Source organism: Zalophus californianus, chromosome 5 (genome assembly GCF_009762305.2).
Source record: "Zalophus californianus isolate mZalCal1 chromosome 5, mZalCal1.pri.v2, whole genome shotgun sequence".
Classification (NCBI taxonomy): Eukaryota; Metazoa; Chordata; class Mammalia; order Carnivora; family Otariidae; genus Zalophus; species Zalophus californianus.
The window spans coordinates 31,315,997-31,342,847 of record NC_045599.1 but is presented as its reverse complement, the minus strand read 5'-3'; the positions used below and the strand labels follow the sequence as shown (position 1 = coordinate 31,342,847).

Genomic DNA, 26,851 nt, shown 5'->3' with positions numbered 1-26,851 from the left:
AACAGGATGGTGTGGGATGAGGGGGAGTGTCTCTGATTTGTCTCATTATAAAGTTGATATAATTGAAGCGTCCTTTAGGGGCACCTGGGTGGCTCAGTCGTTAAGCGTCTGCCTTCGGCTCGGGTCATGGTCCCGGGGTCCTGGGATCGAGCCCCGCATCAGGCTGCCTGCTCCACAGGAAGCCTGCTTCTCCCTCTCCCACTCCCCCATTTGTGTGTTCCCTCTCTCGCTGTGTCTCTCTCTGTCAAATAAATAAATAAAATCTTTAAAAAAAAATTGAAGCGTCCTTTAAATGGCAAGGAGGGTGAAATAAGATGAGAATGTTGGAAAACGTCTGGTGCTCTAAGATTGGCAGGGGGTAATAAAGACGGCTGTAGGCTAGCTCCTTCTCTTGATTGAAAGGAACCACCCAGAGTCTGTGACGCACTGTGCTAGGATTGGCCCTCTGCAGCCACGGTCCCTGAACTGTGCTTTGGGTCTCCTAGCAACAAGCGGCGGTGGCCGGGCGGAGCGGGCGCCGGGTGAGTACGCAGTTGAGGGCTGTACTCCGGTATATCTGCAAGTGTACCTTGGAAAGGCACTGGGACCTGGGATTCTGCTTTCTAACCAGGCCAGACCCTCTGTGTGGTCTTCCAGGAGGGGCGGGGACGGGGGCACGGCTTACCTGCCGCTGGGTAGAAAGTTGCTGCAGAGTGGCTGACCCGGTCTTCACCTGCAGTCCCGAGAGTCCATGCCAGGGCTAGGCCTTCAGACTGCCCTTTGGCCTCTGTACCTCAACGAAAGCGCTTAGGAAAACCAAGGGCATGAATTAGACGTAGAGTAGAAATGGCATTTTTTTTTTAAGTTTATTTGTGTAATCTCTACACCTAACCTGGGGCTCGAACCCACGAGACCCAGAGATCAAGAGTCACATGCTCCTCGGACAAAGCCAGCCAGGCTCCCCAACATCGTATTACTGAGACACTGCTTATAGAAAAAGATTCAGCGGTTTTTAACTGTAAATTAATAACATCAAGCGCGTAATAATGCTGTTCTTCATCACAATTACATTAAAATTTGGGGTGGGGATGATGCATGTCATTGCAGTTGATACCTGTGGAGAATCCCCTAAATTGTACCCTGAAAAGGCAGAATGGAGATGTCAATGCCCCCACCTCAGATATATGTAGAAAAAACTCTGGCTATTATCAAACCAGATATTGCTGACAAAGAGGAGGAGATACAAGATATTATTCTCAGATCTGGATTCACCATTGTTCAGGTAACTTTTGGGCATGATGATCATGGTTTTTTTTTCTCTCTTTCCTCTTTAAAAAAAAAAGTACTTAAATATGTTAACCTATTTAGTGCCTTAGTACTTAGTACTAAACTTAGGTTTAACTTTTAAGTATAAATGTTATATATGTTAGTTTTAATTTTTTTATACTTCAAAAGAATATAAAATGAGAACTAAAATTCCTTTTTTCTCCTCTGCTCTCCCACCCAAGTCTCAGTCTCCAAGGAAAGGCATCTACTTAATGCTTTCTGTCCTTGCAGGATTTTCTAAGCATTTCAAACAGTACCCCCACCCCCGCCATAAAATAGGACAGTCTTCTTCCCTTGACTTCCTTTACAAAGTTGCTCGGATGGCATTCCACGTTATTACATCTGAATCTCTCTCATTCTTCCTCACTTCTGTGTGATATTCCCCTCCGTGAATGAACAATTTATTTACTTGTTCAGTTGATGGACTTTAGACTGTTGGTATTTTTTTTCAATTATTAAAAACAATGTTTTAAAACCGTATTCTGCAGTTGGTAGAGGTTTGAAAATGTATGTAAAACGAGTCTTGTTAAAGATTATCAAATAGAATGAAATATTTTGAATATTTTTTGTACCATCCCTATTTGAATTCCAGGTTTTTTCATTCTCTTATATTTGTATAGTGTCATATTGTCTATTTTGTCAGTGTTTTTAAAAAGAAAACAGGGGCGCCTGGGTGGCTCAGTTGGTTAAGCATCTGCCTTTGGCTCTGGTCATGGTGTCAGGGTCCCAGGATCGAGTCCCACATCGGGCTCCCTGCTCAGCGGGGAGTCTGCTTCTCCCTCTCCCTCTGCCCCTCCCTTCTGCTCTTGTGCTCTCTCTCTCTCTTGCTCTCCCTCGCAAACAGATAAAAATAAAAGAAAAAAAACTTCAGTCTACAGGAAAGATAAGGGATTTCAGCTGAGTTTAGTAGGATAGGTAAGGAAAGTGTAAGGAAGTAGTGCAGGAATGTATAATGAAATATTTACTATATTTAAGAGACTCAGGTAAAGAACTTTTTAATAAATATTGTTAGGAAAATTGGGTAGCTATTAAAAAAAGTTGGATTCAAATATACTGTATAATGAGGGTAAACTCCAAACAGATCTAAGATTTAAATATTTTAAAATTAAATGATATAAATTCTAGAAGAAAAGATGCACGAATGTCTTTTACTCTTGGAATGGGACAGCCTTTTTTACTATGACTTATCATCTGGGAGCCATAAAAGAAAAGATTGACAAGACTATAAACATAAAAAACTTATGCATAGCCAAGTGAACATCATAAAGTCAAAACTTGAAAGCAGATGACAAACATGGAAAAAAAAGATTCGCAATTCATAACAAAGGGCTAATCTCCTTTAAATATATAGAGTTCCTAGAAAAAGATAAAAAATCAATTGAAAGTGGATAGAACAGAGGTGCCTGGGTGGCTCAGTTGGTTGGGCGTCTACCTTCAGCTCAGGTCATGATCCCCGGGGTCCTGGGATCGAGTCCCACATCTGGCTCCTTGCTTGGCAAGGAGCCTGCTTTTCCCTCTGCCTGCCACTCCCCCTGCTTGTGCGCGCGCTCTCTCTTTCTCTCTGATAAATAAATCTTTTTTAAAAAGCTTAAAAAAAAGGATTTGTTAAGTAGACTGGCGAAGCCATCAAATTGAATACTATGCAACTAGTTGTAAAATGAAGAAAGAGGAACCTCTCCATGTCCTGTTATGGAAAAAAGCAAGATGGCAGAACTGTATATAGCAATCTTTTGTGATAGAGAAAAAGTAACATATATTCATGTTTGCCAGTATTTGCAAAATCAAACACTAGGAGATTAAAAAATAGTTGCCTATTTGAGAGCAAGGAAGACCAGGGTGGATTAGGACAGGGATGGGAATGCAATTTTTCAGTATATACTCTTTTATAGTGTTTTGAATTTCCTATCCCTATATTACCCATTAAATTTTGGGAAAAAACAATTAGATGAAGTATACAAATAAGATAAAGGTATCCTATTTAAGTTTTTTTAGAAGTTCATATTTTAAAAATAGTGAAAAACTTAAGTAGCTCATGTTAAATATGCCTAACAATCACAAATACACATCTTAATTTTAAATAATGAATAATAGGATTATACTAAATCAGGTGGTTTTGTAACTTCTCAAATTTCTTTTTCTTGACTATATGAATTTCAGTATGTGAACAGATACAAGCACCTATTTTGCAGCAGCTGGTCCTTGACTGGTGAGAATGTTTAAATACTAATATTTAACACTTTCCCTAGGCAGCAGTAAATTTCATACCAAAGAAAGCTTTGGTATATTGTATGCTTCTCTTTTGTTTTAATTGTGATAAAATATACACAACATAAAATTTACCATTTTTAAGTGTACAGTTTAGCGGTATTAAGTACATTTCCTTTATTGTGCAGCCATCACCACCATCCAACTCTAGAACTTTTTTGTCATCTGACCATCGTCTGAGCCACCCTGGGGCCATGGCCTGAGCCGAAGGCAGACGCTTAACGACTGAGCCACCTAGGCGCCCCTGAACTTAAGGCTTTCTTGTTGCCATCTAGGGAAAACCTTCTGAAAAATGATGCATTCTTTCAGTAGGTGGCAGTCTTTCCTTTGTTACAAACTAATGGTTCCTTTTCTGATACTATTTAATACTATTTCTCTTTGTGAAAATATTCACCCGAATTCCAAAAAATTTTACCTGATCTAATTTTTTTAAAGATTTTATTTTTAGGGACGCCTGGGTGGCCCAGTCGGTTAAGCGTCTGCCTTCGGTTCAGGTCATGATCCCAGGATCCTGGGATCGAGTCCCACATCGGGCTCCTTGTTCAGCAGGGAGCCTACTTCTGCCTCTGCCTGCCGCTCCCCCTGCTTGTGTGCAATCTCTCTCTCTTTCTCTCTCTCTCTGACAAATAAATAAAAATCTTTTTATTTTTAATCAATTTTCACACCCCTCATGGGGCTCAAACTCACAACCCCGAGACCAAGATTTGCATCTCCCACTGGCCTAACCAGCCATGTGCCCCGACCTAATTTTAAAGTAACCAATGGAATTACTGATTCATTATCAATTTTTTTAAAGATTTTATTTATTTATTTGAGAGAGAGAGAATGAGAGATAGAGAGCATGAGAGGGAAGAGGGTCAGAGGGAGAAGCAGACTCCCTGCTCAGCAGGGAGCCCGATGTGGGACTCGATCCCCGGACTCCAGGATCATGACCTGAGCCAAAGGCAGTCGCTTAACCAACTGAGCCACCCAGGCGCCCATTATCAATTTTTTAAAGATTTTATTTATTTGAGAGGGGGGGGAACAGAGGGAATGAGCAGGGGAGGGGCAGACTCCCTGCTGAGAGCAAACCCCTGGAGCCAGATGGGGGGGCTCTGAGATCATGACCAGAGCCTAAGTCAAACACTTAACCGACTGACCCACCCAGGTGCTCCTCATCAATTTTAGCTTAAGAGGAGCTCTTAATGTTTATAATTATGCTGCATTAGGCAGCACACCTACAGAAGGTGGCTTCCCTTGCTTATTAAGGGGCATGTGATAAGGGCTTACATTATAACAGATGAAATTTTATTTTTTAATGCAGCAACCAAAAAACCCATACCAGTATGCCCAAGAATCACAAATACTGACACATCTTATTTTTAAGTAATAGAATCAAGGATTATACTAAATCAGGTGGTTTTGTAACTTCTCAAATTTGTTTTTCTTGACTATATGAATTTCATTATGTGAACAGATACAAGCACCTATTTTGTAGTAGCTGGTCCTTGACTGGTGAGAATGTTATATTTGTCAGCATAGCCTGTTTACAGCAGTGCTGACCCACCTAGGTAAACATCTTCCCATTTCTTGCTTTGGGCAGTTTTGATTTCTCACTACAAACCAAGCAATTTTGCCAGGTTTCCGAAACCTGAGGACACATGATTGTTTTGGAAGGAGCCTTAAGACGTCACTTGGTAAATTTCATGCTGTACTGTCAGGAAAATCTAACCCACTTTAGAAAGATAGCTTTCTGCCTTAATCATGGAGATTTTTAGCCTTGACCTTCTAACTTATCTCCATTCTCATCATCCTTATTCTAGCCAGAAGTTTTTCTTGGTGACTAATTTGAATCCCTCTGTTATTTCTTGAGTCTTTTCCTTCATGATCCACCTTTAGTGGAACTGACAAACAGTACTAATGGATGATTTTTTAATAGTGTTCAAATAGGGGCGTCTGGGTGGCTCAGTCGTTAAGCGTCTGCCTTCGGCTAGGGTCATGATCCCAGGGTCCTGGGATTGAGCCCCGCATCGGGCTCGCTGCTCAGCGGGAAGCCTGCTTCTCCCTCTCCCACTCCCTCTGCTTGTGTTCCCTCTCCCGCTGTGTCTCTGTCAAAATAAATAAATAAAATCTTAAAAAAAAAAAAAGTGTTCAAATAGCTGCTTTTAGAGAAGGATGATCTCTAATCAGAAGAATGGCTGATTTCACTTCTGTGATTTTTTACTGATTCATTTGTATAATCTCATTTGTGAAGAAAATAATGTTTACTTGCCCTCAATATTTTATGTTCTTTCAAACTGAGAAACTTAGTACCAAGTATTTTAAGCTCATAGTGAACCTACATATTTATGGCAGAACTAGAATAAAGATTACACAACTTTTACATTCAACAGAAAAACTTGTTTACTGCATCATTATACTGTATATTATTTCTAAGTACCACGATAAGACCAGCTCCCTAAAATAATATAGGAAAATTTCACAATTAATAGGAAAATATCACAAATAGATAAAGATGAATTTAGAATATTTCTGAAGTCCAATTTTGTTACTTTAATGTATACAAAGTATAAAAATGTTGATGATAGTAGTCTTTTACTTAAAGAAGGAGATAAGCTCAGTTTGTCATTAACAAACCATATATTGAAGTAGGCTGCCGGATAGGGATAGTTTTTCTTAAGTAGGTTAAATAGCTGTTTTTAACTTAAGTATAATTAACATGCAATGTATATTAGTTTCAGGTGTACAACATACTGATTTTTACAATTCTATATTTTAGTCAGTGCTTACCACAGTAAGTGTGGTCACCATCTGTCACCATACGACATAATTACAGTATTATTAACTCTTCTCTATGCTGTGCTTTTCATCTCTGTGACTTACTTATTTTGTAACTATAAGTTCCTACCTTTAATTCCCTTCATCTGTTTCACCCATGCCCCCCACTACCATCCCTTCTGGCAACTACAGGTTTGTTCTCTGTATTTAAGAGTCTGTTTTTTGTTTGTCCATTCTCTTGTTAGATTCCACATATAAATGAAATGGTAATTGTCTTTATCTGTCTGACTTATTTCATTTAGCATAATACCCTCTGGGTCCGTCCATAGTGTCACAAATGGCAAGATCTCATTCCTTTCTATGCAATGGCTGGGTAATATTCCATTGTATTTATATACCACATCTTTATCCACTTATCTGTAGATGATCTTTGTGTTGCTTCCATGTCTCAGCTATTGTTAATAATGGTGCAGTAAATGTAGGGGTGCATATATCTTTTTGAATTAGTGGTTTTGTTTTCTTTGGGTAAATATCCAGTAGTGGAATTACTGGATCATATAGTATTTCTATTTTTAATTTTTTGATGAACCTTCATACTGGTTTCCACAGTGGCTGCATGGGTTTACCTTCACATCAACAGCGCACGAGAGTTGGTTAAATAACTTTGAGAAGTTTATTTATAGCCTACATTTAACTTTATATCTCCCTTTCTTCGTAATATAAAAATCTTACATTTATAATCAGATTTGTATGAATTTCAAGTTATTAATGACTTAATGAGTTATTATTGAACTGTCATTTTAAATACTTTTGTTGACTTTGTTTCTCTTATAGAGAAGAAAACTCCATCTCAGCCCTGAGCACTGTAGTAACTTTTATGTGGAACAGTATGGGAAAATGTTTTTCCCCAATTTAACAGCTTACATGAGTTCTGGACCACTTGTTGCCATGATATTAGCTAGACATAAAGCCATCTCTTACTGGAAAGAACTTTTGGGACCAAGTAATACCTTAGTAGCTAAAGAGACTCACCCAGACAGGTAACTTTCCTAGGGGGAAAAATGGAATCCAAGTATAAAAATGAAAACAAAACAAAATAAAACCCAAAACTGATTTCTTTTCATTTGAAAGTTTTTCTAAGTCAACTTTTTGTTTTTTGGTTGGGATGGGGATGGGGTCAGTTTTACATTTTAGCTATTTAAATGTCCATCTTAATACCATATACCCCAAAAGGCCTCAGGGAATGTCTGATTTAGCCTAATTCTTCTGATTAGCCTAATTCTTCTCTCATCCTTGAATTAAACTGCCCCTGAAGTAGGATTTTTTCATAGGAAAATTGGCATGGCTTTTAAAAATAATATTGGTAATAGAAGGCCAGAAAAACAGATTTTTAGCACTATCATTAAAATTTGGAAACGCGAGGACATTGAATTCTTGCATTTTTTAACATACATTGCCTTTTCACTTCTCACAAAACAACACCTCCTCTTCACCCAAAGAACTCCTGTTTCCCAGTGTATCCCTCCTGCAGATTTAAATATATTTGACCCTCATCTAGGTAGATTTAAGCTTAAATTCAAAATAGATTAAAACTTCCATATGTGAGAAGTGGCAATGCTTCTCTAAAATTCCTAAGTAGAACGCATATGTAAAGAGTAAGGAAAGGATATCACATTGGATGGTCATCATCTCTAACTCACTTTTAGTCTAAGGGCAATTTATGGCACAGATGACCTAAGGAATGCACTTCATGGGAGCAATGATTTTGCTGCAGCAGAAAGAGAAATTCGATTCATGTTTCCTAAAGGTGAGTTACCAATGAGTAATTTAGTCAAGTGCATCTCCCTGTTGTTTGCTTTCTCTTTTATTTGGGTGATGTACCTGGGAAGGAAGATAACAGGGTTTTTCTCCAATATATTTTGTCATATTTTGAAGTTACAGTTACTTACAAACTTGAGGCCAAGAATGGAAAATTCAGTATTTCCCTCAGAAACTAAATTGTGTCCTGTAGGGAATCTTTTGAGAAGAGTTTACTTTTTCCTCTTCTCTTAGACTAACCATGTTTAGGGTTTCTCTTCTCCTTTGTTGCAATTCCTTAAGTTCCTCCTAATGCATCAGTAAAGTTTGTTACACATGAAAAAAAGAATCTCCCTTGGAAATTATGATAGATTTCCCATTTTTTCTCTTTACTGTTTGTCTAATGAATATTTATGCAGTTGTGGAATTAGTAACTCTCAGGCCTGTTTTTGTTTCCATCCTGTTATGGAAGTTGTAAACCTTCTAGAAGTGGGCATAGTAAGGAATAACATTGAGGTTTTTAGTTTGTTTTATTTTCTTTTTTTTTTTTAAAGATTTTATTTATTTGACAGAGACACAGAGAGAGAGGGAACACAAGCAGGGGGAGTGGGAGAGGGAGAAGCAGGTTTCCCGCTGAGCAGGGAGCCCGATGCGGGGCTCGATCCCAGGACCCCGGGACCATGACCTGAGCCGAAGGCAGACGCTTAACGACTGAGCCACCCAGGCGCCCCTTTAGTTTGTTCTCAATAGTATTTTTAGATCCAGAAGAAAATTTGGTGATTTCTGTTATAAAGAAAAAGATGTAAAGCATTGGGAAGCTTTAAATATTTTTTTGGCCTGTTACTTTTCTCTTAAGTCATTTAAGCCTATTCCTCAGTATTTTCTACTGATGATTTATTCAAAGAAAACTGAAATCTGTCTTGAGATTTAAAAGTCCTGATTCTTTTTTTTAAGATTTTATTTATTATTTATTTATTTTAAAGATTTTATTTATTTATTCATGAGAGAGAGAGGGAGAGGGAGAGAGAGAGAGAAGCAGAGGGAGAAGCAGGCTCCCAAGGAGCAGGGAGCCCGATGCGGGGCTCAATCCCAGGACTCAAGAGATCAAGACCTGAGCCGAAGGCAGATGCTTAATGACTGAGCCACCCAGCACCCCTCATTTTTTAATTTTTAAGTAATCTCTGCACCCAACGTGGGGCATGAACTCATGACCCTGAGATCAAGAGTTGCATGCTCCACCCACTGAGCCAGCTAGATGCCCCACAAAACTGTTTTATAGCTATTTGTACACAAAAGGATTTGCCTACTTACATATTTTATTCTTACTGATCTAATTTCTATCACATATCCCTTCCATTAGGGTGTCTTTTTCTTTGGAATTGTTTATTGTGGAAATTTCAAACATAATCAAAAGTAGAATAATAAAAATAAACCCCTAATGAACCTATCACCCGACTTAAATAATTGTGATCCGTCTAATTATATCATCTATAACCTCTGCTATTTCTAATGCTTCCACATTATTTTGATGTACATCTCAAACATGAAGTCTTTTTAATGTGATAGTACTTAGATTTAGTCCTCTTAGTGAATTAGATTTTTTTTTAAAGATTTTATTTATTTATTTGACAGAGAGAGACACAGTGAGAGAGGGAACACAAGCAGGGGGAGTAGGAGAGGGAGAAGCAGGCCTCCCGCGGAGCAGGGAGCCCGATGCGGGCCGGAACCCAAGACCCTGGGATCATGACCCGAGCCGAAGACAGATGCTTAACAACTGAGCCACCCAGGCACCCCAGTGAATTAGATTTTCCTCTGATTCCAGACATCTAACCTCTCTCTGTTTTTTTCTCTTCTTTTCAGTAAAATGCAAATATTATTAGTATTGCCTACCTAGTTAGGGATATTGTTAGGGTTGAATATATAAATGCATGTAAAATTCTTAGTGTTTGATGCATATGTGCTCAAATATTAACTGCTATTATTGTTTTGTTTTCTCTAGTCCTTTTTTTAAAAGCTATTCTTACTCACAGGGTTATATACCTAAACTGTTATTTTATTTTATTTTTTAAAAGATATTATTTATTTATTCATGGAAGACAGAGGGAGAGAAAAAGAGAGAGAGAGAGAGAGAAGCAGAGGGAGAAGCAGGCTCCCCCCTGAGCAGGGAGCCCGATGCGGGACTCGATCCCAGGACCCTGGGATCATGACCTGAGCCGAAGGCAGACGCTTAGCCATCTGAGCCACCCAGGCGCCCTAAACTGTTATTTTAGATTGCTTTTGATTTTACCCACTAATTTGTCCTCTAGACATGAGTTTAAGAGATATAATTAGACATTTGAGAAGCAGCAGTTGTAGGATAAATATAACTGATTAATTACCTACCACATTACAGATCTTTTGCTGTGAGAATGTGAAGTTCTTTGGAGTAAATTCTCAGAGTTTGGGATATGAGCTCTCTCTTGCTTAGCAGTCAGTCAAGAGCTATTTGCAAAACCCTATCTGATGATTCACTCAAGCAAGTCATAAAGATATTCAGACATGTTCCTAACCCTTGAAAAAATGTAGTGTCCTTGGGCGCCTGGGTGGCTCAGATGGTTGGGCATCTGCCTTCGGCTCAGGTCATGGTCCCAGGGTCCTGGGATCGAGTCCCGCATCGGGCTCCCTGCTCCGTAGGGAGCCTGCTTCTCCCTCTGCCTCTCTCCCTCTGTCTCTCATGAATAAATAAATAAAAATATTAAAAAAAAAGAAAAAATGTACTGTCCTTACCCTTCCCTTTCAACAGAGATGGCTAATTCAAAGCTTTGCTATATTCCATTCCTTCAACAAATTTATTGAATTACCTACTATGTGCCAGAAATACAAAGATGAATAACAATATGTCCCTGCTCTCAAGATGATCATATTTTAAAAATGTATAAAAATAAGTATACAATGCAATGTATAAACTACAAATGTCATTAAAGTGCCATGAAAGTTCATCTGTGTAAGAAACATGAAAACCTTATTTTCACATTAATTCATCCAGCCCTGGTTGCTAGAGACAAATAATGAACGATCGGCAAAAATAGATGAGGTAGATGGGCAGCTGGATGGCTCATCTGGTTAAGCGTTCAACTCTTGATTTTTGGCTCAGGTCATGATCTCAGGGTTGTGGCATCGGGCCCTATGTTGGGCTCTTAGCAGGGAATCTGCTTCAGGATTCTCTCTCTCCCTCTGACCCTCCCTCTGCTTGCTCAGGGACGCGCTCTCTCTCTCTCTCAAATATCAAATAATTTTTTTTCTTTTTTTAAGATTTTATTTATCTGAGAGAGAGAGAGAGACAGAGATAGCCATAGAGAGCCTGAGCAGAGAGGAGAAGGAGAAGCGGGCTCCCTGCTGAGCAGGGAGCCTGACACGGGGCTGGATCCCAAGACCCTGGGATCATGACCTGAGACGAAGCCAGATGCTTAACCAACTGAGCCACTCAGGCGCCCCTCAAATAATCTTTTTTTTTTTTTAAAGAAGAAGATGAGGTAGAAACAATCCAAAAATGAAGTTAAGGAAATAATTTCATTCACAATAGCATCAAAAATAACTACTATTTCACTCATAGGTGGGATTTACAAAACAAAATAAAAAAAGAGACATAAACCAGATTCTTAAAAATAGAGAACAAACTGATGGTTACCAGAGGGTGGCTGGGTGGGGATGAGTGAAATAGGTGAAGGGGATTAAGGGTACACTTATTTTGAACACTGAGCAATGTATGGAATTGTTGAATCACGGGGCGCCTGGGTGGCTCAGTCGTTAAGCGTCTGCCTTCGGCTCAGGTCATGATCCCAGGGTCCTGGGATCAAGGCTCACATTGGGCTCTCCGCTCTGCAGGGAGCCTGTGTCTCCCTCTGCCTACCACTCCCCCTGCTTGTGTGAGCTTGCTCTCTCTCTCTCTCTGGTCAAATAAATAAATAAAATCTTAAAAAAAAATTATTGAATCCCTTGTTGTATACCTGAAACTAATATAACACACTGTATGTTACTTATACTAGAATTACATAAGTAAATAATAAAATACTTAGGAATAAATTTAACAAAAGAAGACAATTCTTATATACTGAAAGGCATAAAACATTATTGAGAGAAGTGAAAGACTAAACTAGATAGACGTCCCATGTTGATGGATTAAAAGAGTCAATATTGTCAGGATGGCAGTTCTTTCCAAATTGATCAATTAATTTGATGCACTTCCTATCAAAATCCATACATTCTTTTATGTAGAAGTTGGCAAGCTGATTCTAAAATTTATCTGAAATTGCAAAAGATCTAGGCAAGCTAAAACAATTTTTAAAAAGAAAAAATAAGTTGGAGAACTTCCACTAATCTTATTTTAAAACTATGAGACCACAATAATTAAGACAGTATTATACTAGACATATAGATCAATGAAAGAGAATTGAGAATCTAGGAATAAATCCTTACATTTATGGTCAGTTGACTTTCAACAAAAGTGCCTAGACAGTTTGATGGGGAAAGGGTGATCTTTTCAACAAATGGTGCTAGGACAACTGAATATCCACATGCAAAAAAAGAGAAAGAACTCAGATCTTGTTTCATACCCCATACAAAATGTAACAACAATGGATCATAGACCTAAACATAAGAGCTAAAAGTATCTAGACGAAAACATGGGAGGGCGCCTGGGTGGCTCAGTTGGTTAAGCGACTGCCTTCGGCTCAGGTCATGATCCTGGAGTCCCGGGATCGAGTCCCGCATCAGGCTCCCTGCTCAGCGGGGAGTCTGCTTCTCCCTCTGACCCTCCTTCCTCTCATGCTCTCTATCTCTCATTCTCTCTCTCTCAAATAAATAAATAAATAAAATCTTTAAAAAAAAAAAAAGAAAACATGGGAAATCTTCATGACCTTGAGTTGGACAAAGGGTTTTTGCAAATGATATCAAAAGCATGATCCATAAAAGAAAATATTGATAAATCAAAATTAAAAGTTTGTATGTTTTATGTTTCAAAAGCCATCATTAAAAATATTGAAAAGATTAACCACAGACTGGTAGGAAATATTTGAAAATCATATGAAATAAAGGACTTTTATCTAGGATTTATGAAGAACTCTTATAATTAATTCAGTAAAAAGAAGGCAAACAAAAACCAGGCAAAAGTTTTGAATAAGCATTTCACAAGATACATGAATGGCTAATAAAAACATGAAAAAGTATTAAAACATAATCACTGGGGAAATGCAAATTAAAATCACAATGAGTTAAAATAAAACAAAACAAAAAAAACCACAATGAGATACCACCTCATACCCACTACAATGGATAATAATGGCAAGGATAGAGATACTGGGATCCTCATACATTATTGGAAAATGATAAAGCCACTTTAGAAAACAGTTTGGTGGTTTCTTAAAATGTTGAATGTATGCTTACCATGTAACTCTGTTGCAGTTCCACTCCTCTTAGAATATACCCATCTAAGAGAAATGAAAACATAAATCTACATAAAGACACATGTGAATGTTTATAGCAGAACTATTTAGTACAGCCAAAAACTAGAAAAAAATCCGACTATGTATTAATGGTTAAACAAAATGTTGTATAGCCATATAATAGAATACAATTCAGCAATTCAAAGGAACAAACTACTGATACATGCTACACATTGGATGAAACTCAAAACATTGGGGCGCCTGGGTGGCTCAGTTGGTTGGGCAACTGCCTTTGGCTTAGGTCATGATCCCGGAGTCCTGGGATCGAGTCCTGCATTGGGCTCCCTGCTCAGCAGGGAGTCTGCTTCTCCCTCTGACCCTACCCCTTCTCATGTGCTCTCTCTCTCTCATTCTCTCTCTCAAATAAATAAATAAAATCTTAAAAAAAAAAAACTCAAAACATAATGCTGAAAGAATCCAGGCACAAAAGACAACATACATGATCTGTTTATATGAAATATCCAGGAAAGGCAAATTTTTTTTTATTATGTTATGTTAGTCACCATACATTACATCATTAGTTTTTGATGTAGTGTTCCATGATTCATTGTTTGTGCATAACACCCAGTGCTCCACGCAGAACGTGCCCTCTTTAATACCCATCACCAGGCTAACCCATCCCCCCACTGCCCTCCCCTCTAGAACCCTCAGTTTGTTTTTCAGAGTCCATAGTCTCTCATGGTTTGAGGAAAGGCAAATCTTTAAATAGAAGCTCAGTGCTTGCCAAAGGCTAGGGGTGGGAGTGGGAGTGGGAAATCACAAATAAGCACAAGGAACATTTTTGGGGTAGTGAAGTGTTCTAAAACTGGATTGTGGTACTGATTGCAAAACTATAAGTTTACTAAAAATTTAGTGTATACTTCAGTGAGTGAATTTTATTATATGTGAATATACCTCAATTTTTTTAGTAAAATTACAAAAAAATAGATGAGGTCTCCGCTCCCTTGGAGTTTACATCTAATGTTCAGAAGATAGCCATTAAACAATAATTACCCAAATAATTGTACAGTTATGACTGTGTAGTTACTGTGTGGTAAGTGCTATACAAAGCAATTATAGGGTATTATGAGACTCTATGATAAGAAAGGCCCAACTGAGGAAGTGACGTGAGATCCAGGGAAGAACATTCTAGCAGATGGAACAGCATGTCTCTCTCAAGTCATGAGAAAGAAAGAACATGACACATTGTATAAACAAAGATCAGAGGAAGATAAATATGGGGTTGGGGAGGTAAGTGGAGATTACATGTATAGAGTTCTGTGGGCTGTGGTATGGAGTTCTATCTTGACTGTAAATGCAGTGAGGAACCAATGAAGCTTTTTAAGGATGGGAATGGCAATAATCAATTTTCATCTTCATTTTTATTTTTTAAGGATTGTATTTATTTGAGAGAGGGAGAGAGCACAAGCGAGTGGAGGGGCAGAAGGAGAGAGAGAAGCAGACTCCCCACTGAGTGGGAAGCCCGACATGGGGCTCAATCCCAGGACCCTGAGATCATGACCTGGGCTAAAGGCAGACACTTAACTGACTGAGCCACCCAGGGGCCCCTCAATTTTCATTTTTATTTTTATTTTTATTTTTTTTAAATGTTTTATTTATTTATTCATGAAAGTCAGAGAGAGAGAGAGAGAGAGAGAGAGAGAAGCAGGCTCACCACAGAGCAGGGAGCCCGATGCGGGACTCGATCCCAGGACCCCGGGATCATGACCTGAGCCAAAGGCAGACGCTTAACCATCTGAGCCACCCAGGCGCCCCTCAGTTTTCATTTTTATTTTTTTTTATTATTTTTTTTGTTTTGTTTTGTTTTTTTTTTTAAGATTTTTTATTTATTTATTGAGAGAGAATGGTAGAGAGAGAGCATGAGAGGGCAGAAGGTCAGAGGGAGAAGCAGACTCCCTGCCGAGCAGGGAGCCCGATATGGGACTCGATCCCGGGACTCCAGGATCATGACCTGAGCCGAAGGCAGTCGCTTAACCAACTGAGCCACCCAGGCACCCCAGTTTTCATTTTTAAATATTACAAAGGGCCTGGCTACAGGGTAGAGTGAACATAATAAATGTGGTCCTAACTTTCATGGAACTGAAAGAGTAGAAGAGACAGATGACAAATATTTGTGTAACCAAAATAAAAATTATTACAGTGATCAGTACAAAAAAGAGTGCTATAATGAGACTAATAGGAAAGGAACCTTTTACTCAAGTCCTTTGAGACATTTCCTAGCTTTTCTTGGCATCCTGGCAAAGGACTCTCATTGTTAGTTGTCTCATTAAGACTGAGCCCATACACTGGGCATACAGAAATCTGTCTTCCCACCTTCTTTTTCCTTGGGCCAGTGACGATTTAAATCTGAACACGTGAGTCCAGGAGCTTCACATTCTCATCTTTATCAAAAGTTGCCCATTGATTGAGGTCAACCTCAAAAGGCTTACTAAGACTTATAAAATATATTCTTTCTCATATAAATAGATTCTTTGTTGTACTGCAAGTCTGGTTGACCTACATAGTGTTCAAACAAGACTAAAAAGACTAAAATTTTCCTAGATCTTACATAATTTATTTAAAAACCTGAAAAATAATAATTTAAAAAAACCTGAAAAATAACAGGAATGTAATATATACTATACACACAGAAATAGGTTTTATGTGTATATTCAGTAGTTTATAAGAGAGCAAGAACTACATGTTATTCACTGTTCTATCCATACCACTTTGTAAAATGCCTGCTATTTTGTCGGCAGGAATTAATTGTTGAAATCAATTAATCTCCTAAATTTTACATGTTGTTCATATTTTTCTTTTTCATGACATTGTCCATTGTAATATGTACTGTAAAAAATATGGAAATGGAAATGCAGACAAGGATGTAATAGCAAACATAATCAGAATCTTATACATGATCAATCTTAGTGTTTTGATACATTTTTTTGCCAGTCTTATGTGGTCTTATTATTTCTCTGTGTGTGCTTGTGTGTTTTTGAACAAACTATGCTATGTATCTAGTTCTGTTTCCTTTTTGTAAAAACAAAACAAAACAAAAAAAGCCTTTATAAGTATTATCCACTAAAATTTCTTTCTTTGTAATGATTATATAATATTTCATCATTTGTGGTGGTTTTAATTGGAATACATTTGTCTTTGCAGTGATTATTGAACCCATTCCAGTTGGACAAGCTGCTAAGGATTATTTAAATTTATATGTAACACCAACTCTGCTTGAAGGACTCACAGTACTTTGTAAGGAGAAACCAGCAGATCCTTTTGTAAGAAATCTTTTTATTCACACTAAAGAAATTGTCTATAGTTTTCATATTTAAAACATTATATTTTTTGAAACAGTGAAATATTAAGAGCATTTTAAAAACTATTTCATATACATTTTAGATACTTAAGTATAACTTTTGATTACTTATTCTCTTACTATATTTTAACTATTTGTTTTTAAGATTTTTTTTTTTATTTGAGAGAGAACGCATGAGCTGGGAAAGGGGCAGAGGGAGAGAGAGATTCCTCAAGCAGATTCCCTGCTGAGTGTGGAGTCAGACACAGGGCTCTACCCCAGGACCCGGAGATCATGATCTGAGTTGAAAGCAGACACTTAACCAGCTGAGCCACCCAGGCACCCTGCTGTATTTTAACTCTTAAAGAATACTGTTCCTACAAAACAAAAACAAAAACAAAAAACCATTGTTTCTAAATACATTTTCAGGGTGCCTGGGTGGCTCAGTTGGTTAAGTGACTGCCTGGAGTCCCAGGATCGAGTCCTGCCTTAGGCTCCCTGCTCAGCAGGGAGTCTGCTTCTCCCTCTGACCCTCCCCCCCATGCTCTCTCTCTCTCATTCTCTCTTTCGCAAATAAATAAATAAAATCTTTTAAAAAATTAAAAAATAAATACATTTTCAGTTACTGCGGCCTTCAAATACAGATCATTGTATTGGGGTATAATTTATATAATCAAATGATAAAATTAGATACATACTTGAATTTTGTTTGATATTTTTATTTTTAATGACATCTAATTTTTTTTCATAGAAAACATATTTATTCACATCCCTAGATACTTCAACATTGCTCAGTCAGGTGGAAGAATAGTTGGGTGGGAGAAACTAGGATGGTGTCCAGGGCCAAATGTCTTCCTTGCTCCTTCCTTACAGGTACTCCCACTCGTTTGAAGATTCAGAGATAATCAAGGAAGTTATTTCATTTATTTATTTATTTTTTAAGTAAGCTTTATGCCCAACATGGGGCTTGAACTCATAACCCCCAAGATCAAGAGTGGCATGTTCTTCCCACTGAGCCAGCCAGTCACCTCAGGGAAGGTTAATACCAGCCCTGACAAAATAGTATCTCCAGCTTCTGTTACCATTCTGAAAGGGAATCGCCTTTGGAAGACAAAAGATTTAATCTCTCCTACTAACTTTGTCACTTTTACCAAAAACAAAAGATAAGCAGGTTATTTCTCTCTTTTTTTTTCTTTTTATTTATTTTAAGTAATTTCTACACCCAATGTGGGGCTCGAACTCATGACCCCCGAGATTAAGAGTCACACACTCTACTGACTGAGCCAGCTAGGTGCCCCTAGGCAGGTTATTTCTTTAATAACTCCTTTTCATTGTGACAGTACCATATGTTTACTTAGTAAGAAACCTGATACTACTGAAAAGTTAAGAGTCTCATGCTCTACCAACTGAGCTAGCCGGGCGCCCCACTACTGAAAAGTTAAAGAAAAGAAAAAGATACCCCTGGTTCCATTTCCTAGATATGGTCTTTGAAATCATCTTGCCTAGATTCAACTCTGACTCCAGACCTCTAAGCTCTGAGTTTTTCTCTTCTCATCAGTAAAATGCAAATAGATTAGTACCTGCTTACATAATAGGGATATTGTTAGGATTAAATGTAAAAATGTATGAGAGGGCACCTGGGTGGCTTAGTTTGTTAGGCATCTGACTCTTTTTTTTTTATAGTTTAATGTATTTTAATAGCAAACTTACGGGAACAGCACAGAAGACAGATAACATTAAAAACATGTACTTGCATGTAGGACAACTCAGTTAGAAAAGTACAGCGAATGGATGGATCTACTGTATGATAAAAATGCTACAAACACCATTTAGTTGCTGTCAATAAGAAATTTACTTGTTTTAAAAAAATCCAAATGCTGGCATTGTCCAGAAAAATTTAACAGGTTTATTTATAATTGTTATAAAGTTGAACTGCTGAAACGTGTTCACTGAAACATTTTGACTTGCATTAATGCTTTATTCACACACAAATGACAATGGAAAACCTGCCAATACCTGATTTCTGTCCCCTATTTTTCCACTTGCAATCATATACTTAGGTACCTTTTGACCCCATGGAAAAAAAATATCTAAGGTTCAGAACTACCAATAACAGGAAGAAGAGAAATTTTTTTTTTTTAAAGAATGAAATGTTTTCCATCATAGTGGATTCTTAAGCACGTTCTCCACGTATGCGGCGCGCTAGCTGGATGTCTTTTGGCATAATTGTGACACGTTTGGCATGGATAGCACACAGGTTGGTGTCTTCAAAGAGGCCCACCAGATAGGCCTCACTTGCCTCCTGCAAAGCACCAATAGCCGCGCTCTGGAAGCGCAGATCTGTTTTGAAGTCCTGAGCAATTTCTCCCATCAGACGCTGGAAAGGAAGTTTGCAGATCAGAAGCTCGGTGTATTTCTGATAACGTGTAATTTCACGGAGTGCCACAGTACCAGGCCTGTAAGGATGAGGTTTCTTCACCCGTCCAGTAGAGGGCGCATTCTTGCGAGCGGCTTCTGTAGCCAGTTGCTTCCTCGGTGCTTTACCACCGGTCGATTTGCGGGCAGTCGGCTTTGTACGAGCCATGGTACAGAAACTCCCTTACTTACCCCCCTTCTCCTTGGGCTGGAGCTCGGCGAGCTAGAGGCGGCGCTGGCGTTGGCGAGCGACGGCGGCGTGGCGGCGGCTGCGAACACCTAGGCATCTGACTCTTGATATCGGTTCAGCTCTTCATCTCAGGGTTCTGAGTTCAAGCCCCTCATTGGGCTCCACGCTGGGCGTGGAGTCTACTTAAAAAAAAACAAACACACACCGAGAAGTATGAATGCATGTAAAATTCTTAGAGTGTCTGGTGCATACGTGCTCCAATATTAACTGCTATTATTGTTTTATCTTTTCCAGTCCTGTTTTTTCTTTGCTCAGGTTTTATTTTTTTAATTTCTATTACTATATTTAAACATATATCCCATAAATATCACTATATTTAGTTTTTTTTTAAGATTTTATTTATTTGTCAGAGAGAAAGAGCACCCACAAGCAGGGGGAGCAGGAGGCAAAGAGAGAAGCAGGCTCCTGCTGAGCAAGGAGGCCGGTGCAAGACTCAGTCCCAGGACCTTGGGATCATGACCTGAGCCGAAGGCAGATGCTTAGCCGACTGAGCCACCCAGGCGTCCCAAATATCACTATATTTAAATATATATTTTATAGAGATTATTTTAATAGTTAAGTGATTTCTGTTATTACCCTTACCATACTTCTTTTGCTGTTTGAGTTGTTTGCTATTATGAATAGTGTAACAGTAAACATCTTTGATTTTCTTTTTTTAAAGATTTTATTTATCCATTCATGAGAGACAGAGGGAGAGAGAGAGAGAAGCGGAGGGAGAAGCAGGCTCCCAAGGAGCAGGGAGCCTGATGCGGGACTCGATCCCAGGATCCTGAGATCATGACCTAAGCCCAAGGCAGACGCTTAACCATCTGAGCCACGCAGGCGCGCCAGTAAACATCTTTGAGTATAATGCTTTTCACACATTGAGATTACATCATTTGGAAAGAGATCAAAAAGTAGAGGGCTGCCTGACTGGCTTACTATTAGAGCATGTGACTCTTGATCTCAGGGTTGTGAGTTGAAGCCCCATGTTGGGTATGGAGCCTACTTAAAATAAAAAATAAGGGGCGCCTGGGTGGCTCAGTCGTTAAGCGTCTGCCTTCGGCTGAGGTCATGATCCCAGGGTCCTGGGATCGAGCCCTGCATGGGGCTCCCTGCTCTGCGGGAAACCTGCTTCTCCCTCTCCCACTCCTCCTGCTTGTGTTCCCTCTCTCGCTGTCTCTCTCTCTGTCAAATAAATAAAATCTTTTTTATTGTTATGTTAATCACCATACATTACATCATTAGTTCTTGATGTAGTGTTCCATGATTCATTGTGCATAACACCCAGTGCTCCACGCAGAACGTGAAATAAACAAAATCTTTAAAAAAAATAAAAAATAAAATAAAAAATAAAAAAATTTAAAAGGTAGAATTATAATTCAAAACATATGAACAGCTAAAAAAATTTTGCCCTTAACTTTCTTTTCTAATTAATTTTTTGAGTAATATTTAGAACAGTTTTTTTAATAAGCAATATTTAAATATGGTATAAAATTCAAAAATTACAAAAGGATATATCATGAAAAGTAACTCTCATTCTCATTTCTGTTCCTTGGTCATTCAGTTATACTTCCTGGAGTCATTCACTCTTAGCAGGCTCTATATATCCTTTCAGCAGAGAAAATCTATACATATATAAGCATATATATATATTTTTTAAAGATTTTATTTATTTATTTGAGAGAGAGAGAAGAGAGATAGAGAGCACGAGAGGGAAGAGGGTCAGAGGGAGAAGCAGACTCCCTGCCGAACAGGGAGCCTGACGTGGGACTCGATCCCGGGACTCCAGGATCATGACCTGAGCCGAAGGCAGTAGTCGCTCAACCAACTGAGCCACCCAGGCGCCCTAAGCATACTTAAAAACATGTACATTTACAAATGCTACCTACTAAATATGCCATTTGATACTCTTTACCTTATTTACTCAACATATAAATTATTAAATAACACCACAGACAAAATTGCCCTGTTTTAAAAGAACAGCTCATGGCATTCTCTTGAATTGATGTTCTACAGTTTATTAATTAGTCACATATAGATGGTAGTTTAGGTTGTTTCTACTCTTTTGTTACTATGAACTTGCCAACAGTCAATATCTTCATTCATATGTCTGTGTACCATATACCTATAGAATAAATTCCTACAAATAGAAATACTGAGTCAAAAATAATGTTATTTTTTTAAAAGAATGTTGTTTTGATGTGTTTGATATGTGCCTTTTTAATCTGGATAAGTATTGCCAAATTTTGTAGTGGTTACACCATTTTATACTCTGATTAAAAGTGGATGAGAGGGGGCTCCTGGATGGCTCAGTCAGTGGAACATGTGACTCTTGAGCTCCAGGTCATAACTTCAAGCCCCACATTGGGTGGAGTTTACTTAAAAAAAAAAAAAAGATGGGGTGCCTGGCTGGCTCAGTCAGAAGAGCATGCGGCTCTTGATCTTGGGTCATGAGTGTGAGCCCCACATTGGGTGCAGGGATTATGTAAATAAATGAAAAACTTAAAAAAAAAAAGGAAGAAGAAAGTTAGAAAATTCTCCAAATTTATTTTTCATTTTCATGATTGTTTTATATATTCAGAGCCTCTTGAAATTCCATATGAATTTGAGGATTGACTTTAACATTTCTGCAAAAATGTTTTTGGGAATTTTATAAGGATTGGATTGAATCTATAGCTCACTTTAGGTAGTAATGACATGTTAACAGTATTAAGTCTTTCAGGGAACCTGGCTGGCTTGGTCGGTGGAGCATTAGGATGTTTGATCTCAGGGTTGTGGGTTTGAGCCCCACTTTGGGTGTAGAGATTACTTAAAAAATAAAATCTTTAAAAAAAAAGAAAAAATAGTATTAAGTCTTTGTATCCATGAACACAGGTTATCTTTGCATTTACTCAGGTCTTTAAATTTCTTTCAGCAACACTTCAGAGTTTTCAGTATACAAGTTGGTTAAATGTACTCCTAGATTATTTTTTTTTAATGCTACTGAAATGGAAGTGATTTCTTATTTTCCTTTTTGGGTTGTTTATTGCTGATATATAGAAACACAAATGATTTTTGTGTTGATCTTTTAACCTACAATTTTACCGAATTCATTTATTAGTTATAATAACTTGTGGATTCTTTGGGATCTTCTATATATATAGGATCATGTCATCTGTAAAAGGAGAGAGTTTTACTTCTTTTCCAGTTTGGATCTATACTTGAAAATCTTGCATAATGTAAAACTTAGTGTTTCATTTTTTAATGGTCATTTTCTCATTCTCAGTGATTTTGAAAACTAAGTTTTAAATTGATATTTATACTAAAAGTGTAAGGTTGTATAGATAGTATATATTTATATCATTCATAGTATATATTTATAATTTATAGTATATATATTTAAATGTTTATTATGAGTTTTTTTCTTTTTTCCATAGATTTGGTTAGCTGATTGGCTCCTGAAAAATAATCCCAACAAGCCAAAGCTGTGTCACAATCCAGCTGCAGAAGAACCTTAAAATAAAATTCCTCAAAGAACAAATCACTATCTTACTGTGAAAGACATGCTTCTACTTTAAAACAAACAAACCGTCCTAAGGTTTTAAGTAACTACGTGTGAAATAAATTGTTTTTAAAAATATAAGTTTTAAAAGAATGTGTTTTGTGTATAAGACAGCATTATCTGAGGTAAAATATAGCTTTAGTAAAGGTATGATTTTTGTTTTCTAATAAGAAAATTGATTTTATCCAGAAGTATTTAGAATGTTAATGAAGCAAATGTAAGTTTTTTGTGATTGTAAAGTGGCATCCAGTTAGGAGACCAACAACTAATTTATATAAGACACGTTAGAAACAACTGAAGATGAAAAGACTGTGTGGGGGCGCCTGGGTGGCTCAGTCGTTAAGCGTCTGCCTTCAGCTCAGGTCATGATCCCGGGGTCCTGGGATGGAGCCCCGCATCTGGCTCCCTGCTTAGCGGGAAGCCTGCTTCTCCCTCTCCCACTCCCCCTGCTTGTGTTCTCTCTCTCACTGTGTCTCTGTCAAATAAATAAATAAAATCTTTAAAAAAAAAAAAGAAAAAAGAAAAGACTGTGTGCCCACGAGAACCTGCTTTCAATTCCTGTCCCTCTTGTCACACAGGCAAGGGTAGTTGTAAAGGTAGTGAAAATGCCACCAGGACCGGGGTAGCTGAAGACACATTTGATAGTTGTTAACTATACAGAAAAAGAACACCGTACAGTTTAAAAACAAGTCTCACGCAGCGTTACATTTCAGTTTTTTATCTTCAAAAGGAGTGAGCTGTGTACAGGGAGGTTAAATATGTTAGAGATGAGAAAAAAAGTAGAATCCATATTTATCATCATCATCATCATCTTCATCTTCCTCTACTTCTCCATCTTCTCATCCTTCTTTTTCTTGTTTTCTGCTTTGAGGACTTTTTTTTTTTTGCCCATAGACTTATTTTCATATTTTGCTATTTCAGCAATTTCTCTATTTTTCCTCAGCTTAGCAGCCCTCTTTTCCTAAGGCTGCTTGTCATCTGCAGCAGTGTTACTCCACGTCTCTCTCTGTTTCTTTGCAGCATCACCAATGCACAGACAGCCTCTTTGGTGCATCAGGATCCTTGAACTTTGTTTTTGTTTCCCCTTTAGGAGGAATGTAGGTTTCCATTTCTTTTAGAACTGCCTTGTCTGCATTTGCCATGTCTTCAAAGTTACTTTCTCTTCAGCAGACATGGTCTTCTACCTCTTGAGCTCTCTTTGTAAAACTCTGAGAAGGTAACTGAAGCACCTAGTTGCTTCTTGTGCTCCTCCTGGAAAGCTTGCACAAAGAGGGCCTATGATGACATTTTGCTTCTTGGTCTCTTAGGATCTTCTTTGCCTGTGTATAGTTATTTTTGTCAGTGTGACACAGTCACCCAGTGCCCATCTGGCTCTCACCTGCCCTGGTCCTGTCTCTTTGGAGCTCAGTATACTGCAATGGCTGTCAGCTTAGGGTATGATTTTAACAATGATATAACATCAAGTAATAGAAGGCTGATATAAGATGTTGCTCTATTATTATTTTTTTTAAGTTAGAGAAATAAGACATGGAACTTTTTTTTTTTTTAGTAAGTTCTACACGGGGCTTGAACACATGACCCCGAGTCACATGTTCTACCAAATGAGCCAGCCAGGCACTCCAAGACGCAGAATTTTAGTTACAATATTTTCCTAAGCATATATCCTATATCTAGATGCATAAATAATACACAGTTCAGATAGTTTAATTTAAAAAGTTTAAGTATATATAAAAACTGATGTACTGTATGGTGACTAACATAACATAATAAAATTAAATTAAAAAAATTAAGTTTAAGTATATAAATAATTATTTTGTATAATTAAAATGGTCAGAACCAGGTTATGATTTTAACTAATCGTTTATATATAACTATTTCCTCAACAAGTGCCCTCCAAGTGTGACCAGAGAGTAAGGTAACAATTCCTCCTGGTTTGCTTATGACTTTCATGGTTGTATAACTGAAAGTCATGCATAACCTGGAGTTTCTTTAGTCCTGAGCAAAATAGAATGCTTGATCACTCTACCAAACAGTCCTTAGGTTAGCATTTCCCAACTATGTTTTGGGGATAAGGTACTAGTTTTATTTATTTATTTATTTTAAAGATTTTATTTATTTATTTATTTGACAGAGAGACACAGCGAGGGAGGGAACACAAGCGGGGGGAGTGGGAGAGGGAGAGGCAGGCTTCCCACTGAGCAGGGAGCCCGATGCGGGGCTTGATCCCAGGACCCTGGGATCATGACCCAAGCCGAAGGCAGACCTTAACGACTGAGCCACCCAGGTGCCCAAAGGTACTAGTTTTAAAAGAAAATGTAAAATTCTCAGTTCTTAAATTTTTAAGTTATTTATTTAAGTAATCTCTACACCCAATATGGGGCTCAAACTCACAAGCCCAAGATCAAGAGCCTTACCCTCTACCGACTGAGCCAGCCAGGGACCCCTCAGTTCTTAAATTTTAATTTACTCAAAAACAAAAACAAGGGCGCCTGGGTGGCTCAGATGGTTGTGTCTGCCTTCGGCTCAGGTCATGATCCCAGGGTCCTGGGATCGAGTCCTGCATCAGGCTCCCTGCTCCTTGGGAGCCTGCTTCTCCCTCTGCCTCTCTCTCTCTCTCTCTCTCTCTGCCTCTTATGAATAAAAAAAAAAAAAAAAATCTTAAAAAAACAAAAACAAAAAACCAGGTTGTAGAGTACCTTATTAACAGTAGATATTTAGAGCCTGGGTGGCTCAGTCATTAAGCGTCTGCCTTCGGCTCAGGTCATGATCCCAGGATCCTGGGATCTAGCCCCGCATCGGGCTCCCTGCCCGGCGGGAGGCCTGCTTCTCCCTCTCCCACTCCCCCTGCTTGTGTTCCCTCTCTCGTTGTCTCTCTCTCTCTCTGTCAAATAAATAAATGAAATCTTAAAAAAAAATATTTAAACTGGCCTAATCTCTTCAAAAAGTCAATGTCATTATAAAACAAAAAGTAGAAATGCAGAGGAACTGTTCTAGATTAAAAGAAACTAAAGAAGTGTAGCTGGGTGGCTTAGTTGGTTAAGGCTCTGCCTTTGGCTCAGGTCATGATCCTAGGACCCCGGGGATCAAGCCCTGCATCGCATCGGGCTCCCTGCGCTGCGGGAAGCCTGCTTTTCCCTCTCCCACTCCCCCTGCTTGTGTTCCCTCTCTCGCTGTCTCTCTCCATCAAATAAATAAATAAAAATCTTAAAAATAAATAAATAAAAATAAAAAACAGACTAAAGAGACATCTAAAACTAAAGCATCTTCGGGCGCCTGGGTGGCCCAGTTAGTTGGTTAAGCATCTGCCTTCAGCTCAGTTCATGATCCCAGGGTCCTGGGATTGAGCCCTGTGTTGGGCTTCTTGCTCAGCAGGGAGTCTACTTATCTCTCTCACTCTCCCTTTGTGCTTGCTCACTCTATCTCAAATAAATAAAATCTTTTAAAAAAAATAGAGCCTGGTTTAATTTAAAAAGTTTAAGTATATATAAAAACTAATGATGTACTGTATGGTGACTGACATAACATAATAAAATTAAATTAAAAAATAAAGTTTAAGTATATAAATAATTATTTTGTATAATTAAAATGGTCAGAGCCAGGTTATGATTTTAACTAATCGTTTATATATAACTATTTCCTCAACAAGTGCCCTCCAAGTGTGACCAGACAGTAAGGTAAAAATTCCTTCTGGTTTGCTTATGACTTTCATGGTTGTATAACTGAAAGTCATGCATAACCTGGAATTTCTTTAGTCCTGAGCAAAATGGAATGCTTGATCACTC

The 26,851-nt window shown here is 38.2% G+C and overlaps 2 protein-coding genes across 2 annotated transcripts; one reads left to right on the top strand and one right to left on the bottom strand.

The window, feature by feature from the left end:
• The first annotated feature begins 473 nt into the window (after positions 1-473).
• Positions 474-23,422, top strand: NME5 (NME/NM23 family member 5). The gene is made up of 6 exons (XM_027604257.2): positions 474-521; positions 1,087-1,261; positions 7,162-7,367; positions 8,034-8,134; positions 16,746-16,864; positions 22,945-23,422. The coding sequence occupies exons 2-6, from the start codon at positions 1,133-1,135 to the stop codon at positions 23,023-23,025; spliced, it is 636 nt and encodes a 211-aa protein (XP_027460058.1). The 5' UTR covers positions 474-521; positions 1,087-1,132; the 3' UTR covers positions 23,026-23,422.
• LOC113928389 (histone H3.3A-like) lies at positions 19,010-19,550 on the bottom strand. The gene has a single exon (XM_027604258.1). The coding sequence runs from the start codon at positions 19,463-19,465 to the stop codon at positions 19,055-19,057; it is 411 nt and encodes a 136-aa protein (XP_027460059.1). The 5' UTR covers positions 19,466-19,550; the 3' UTR covers positions 19,010-19,054.
• Positions 23,423-26,851: the final 3,429 nt, after the last annotated feature.

Coding starts and splice junctions, on each gene's coding strand:
- LOC113928389 (XM_027604258.1), bottom strand. CDS start 19,465: ATGGCTCGTACAAAGCCGACTGCCCGCAAATCGACCGGTGGTAAAGCA.
- NME5 (XM_027604257.2), top strand. CDS start 1,133: ATGGAGATGTCAATGCCCCCACCTCAGATATATGTAGAAAAAACTCTG. Junction 1,262..7,161: donor CTGGATTCACCATTGTTCAG/GTAACTTTTGGG, acceptor TTTCTCTTATAG/AGAAGAAAACTCCATCTCAG. Junction 7,368..8,033: donor AAAGAGACTCACCCAGACAG/GTAACTTTCCTA, acceptor ACTCACTTTTAG/TCTAAGGGCAATTTATGGCA.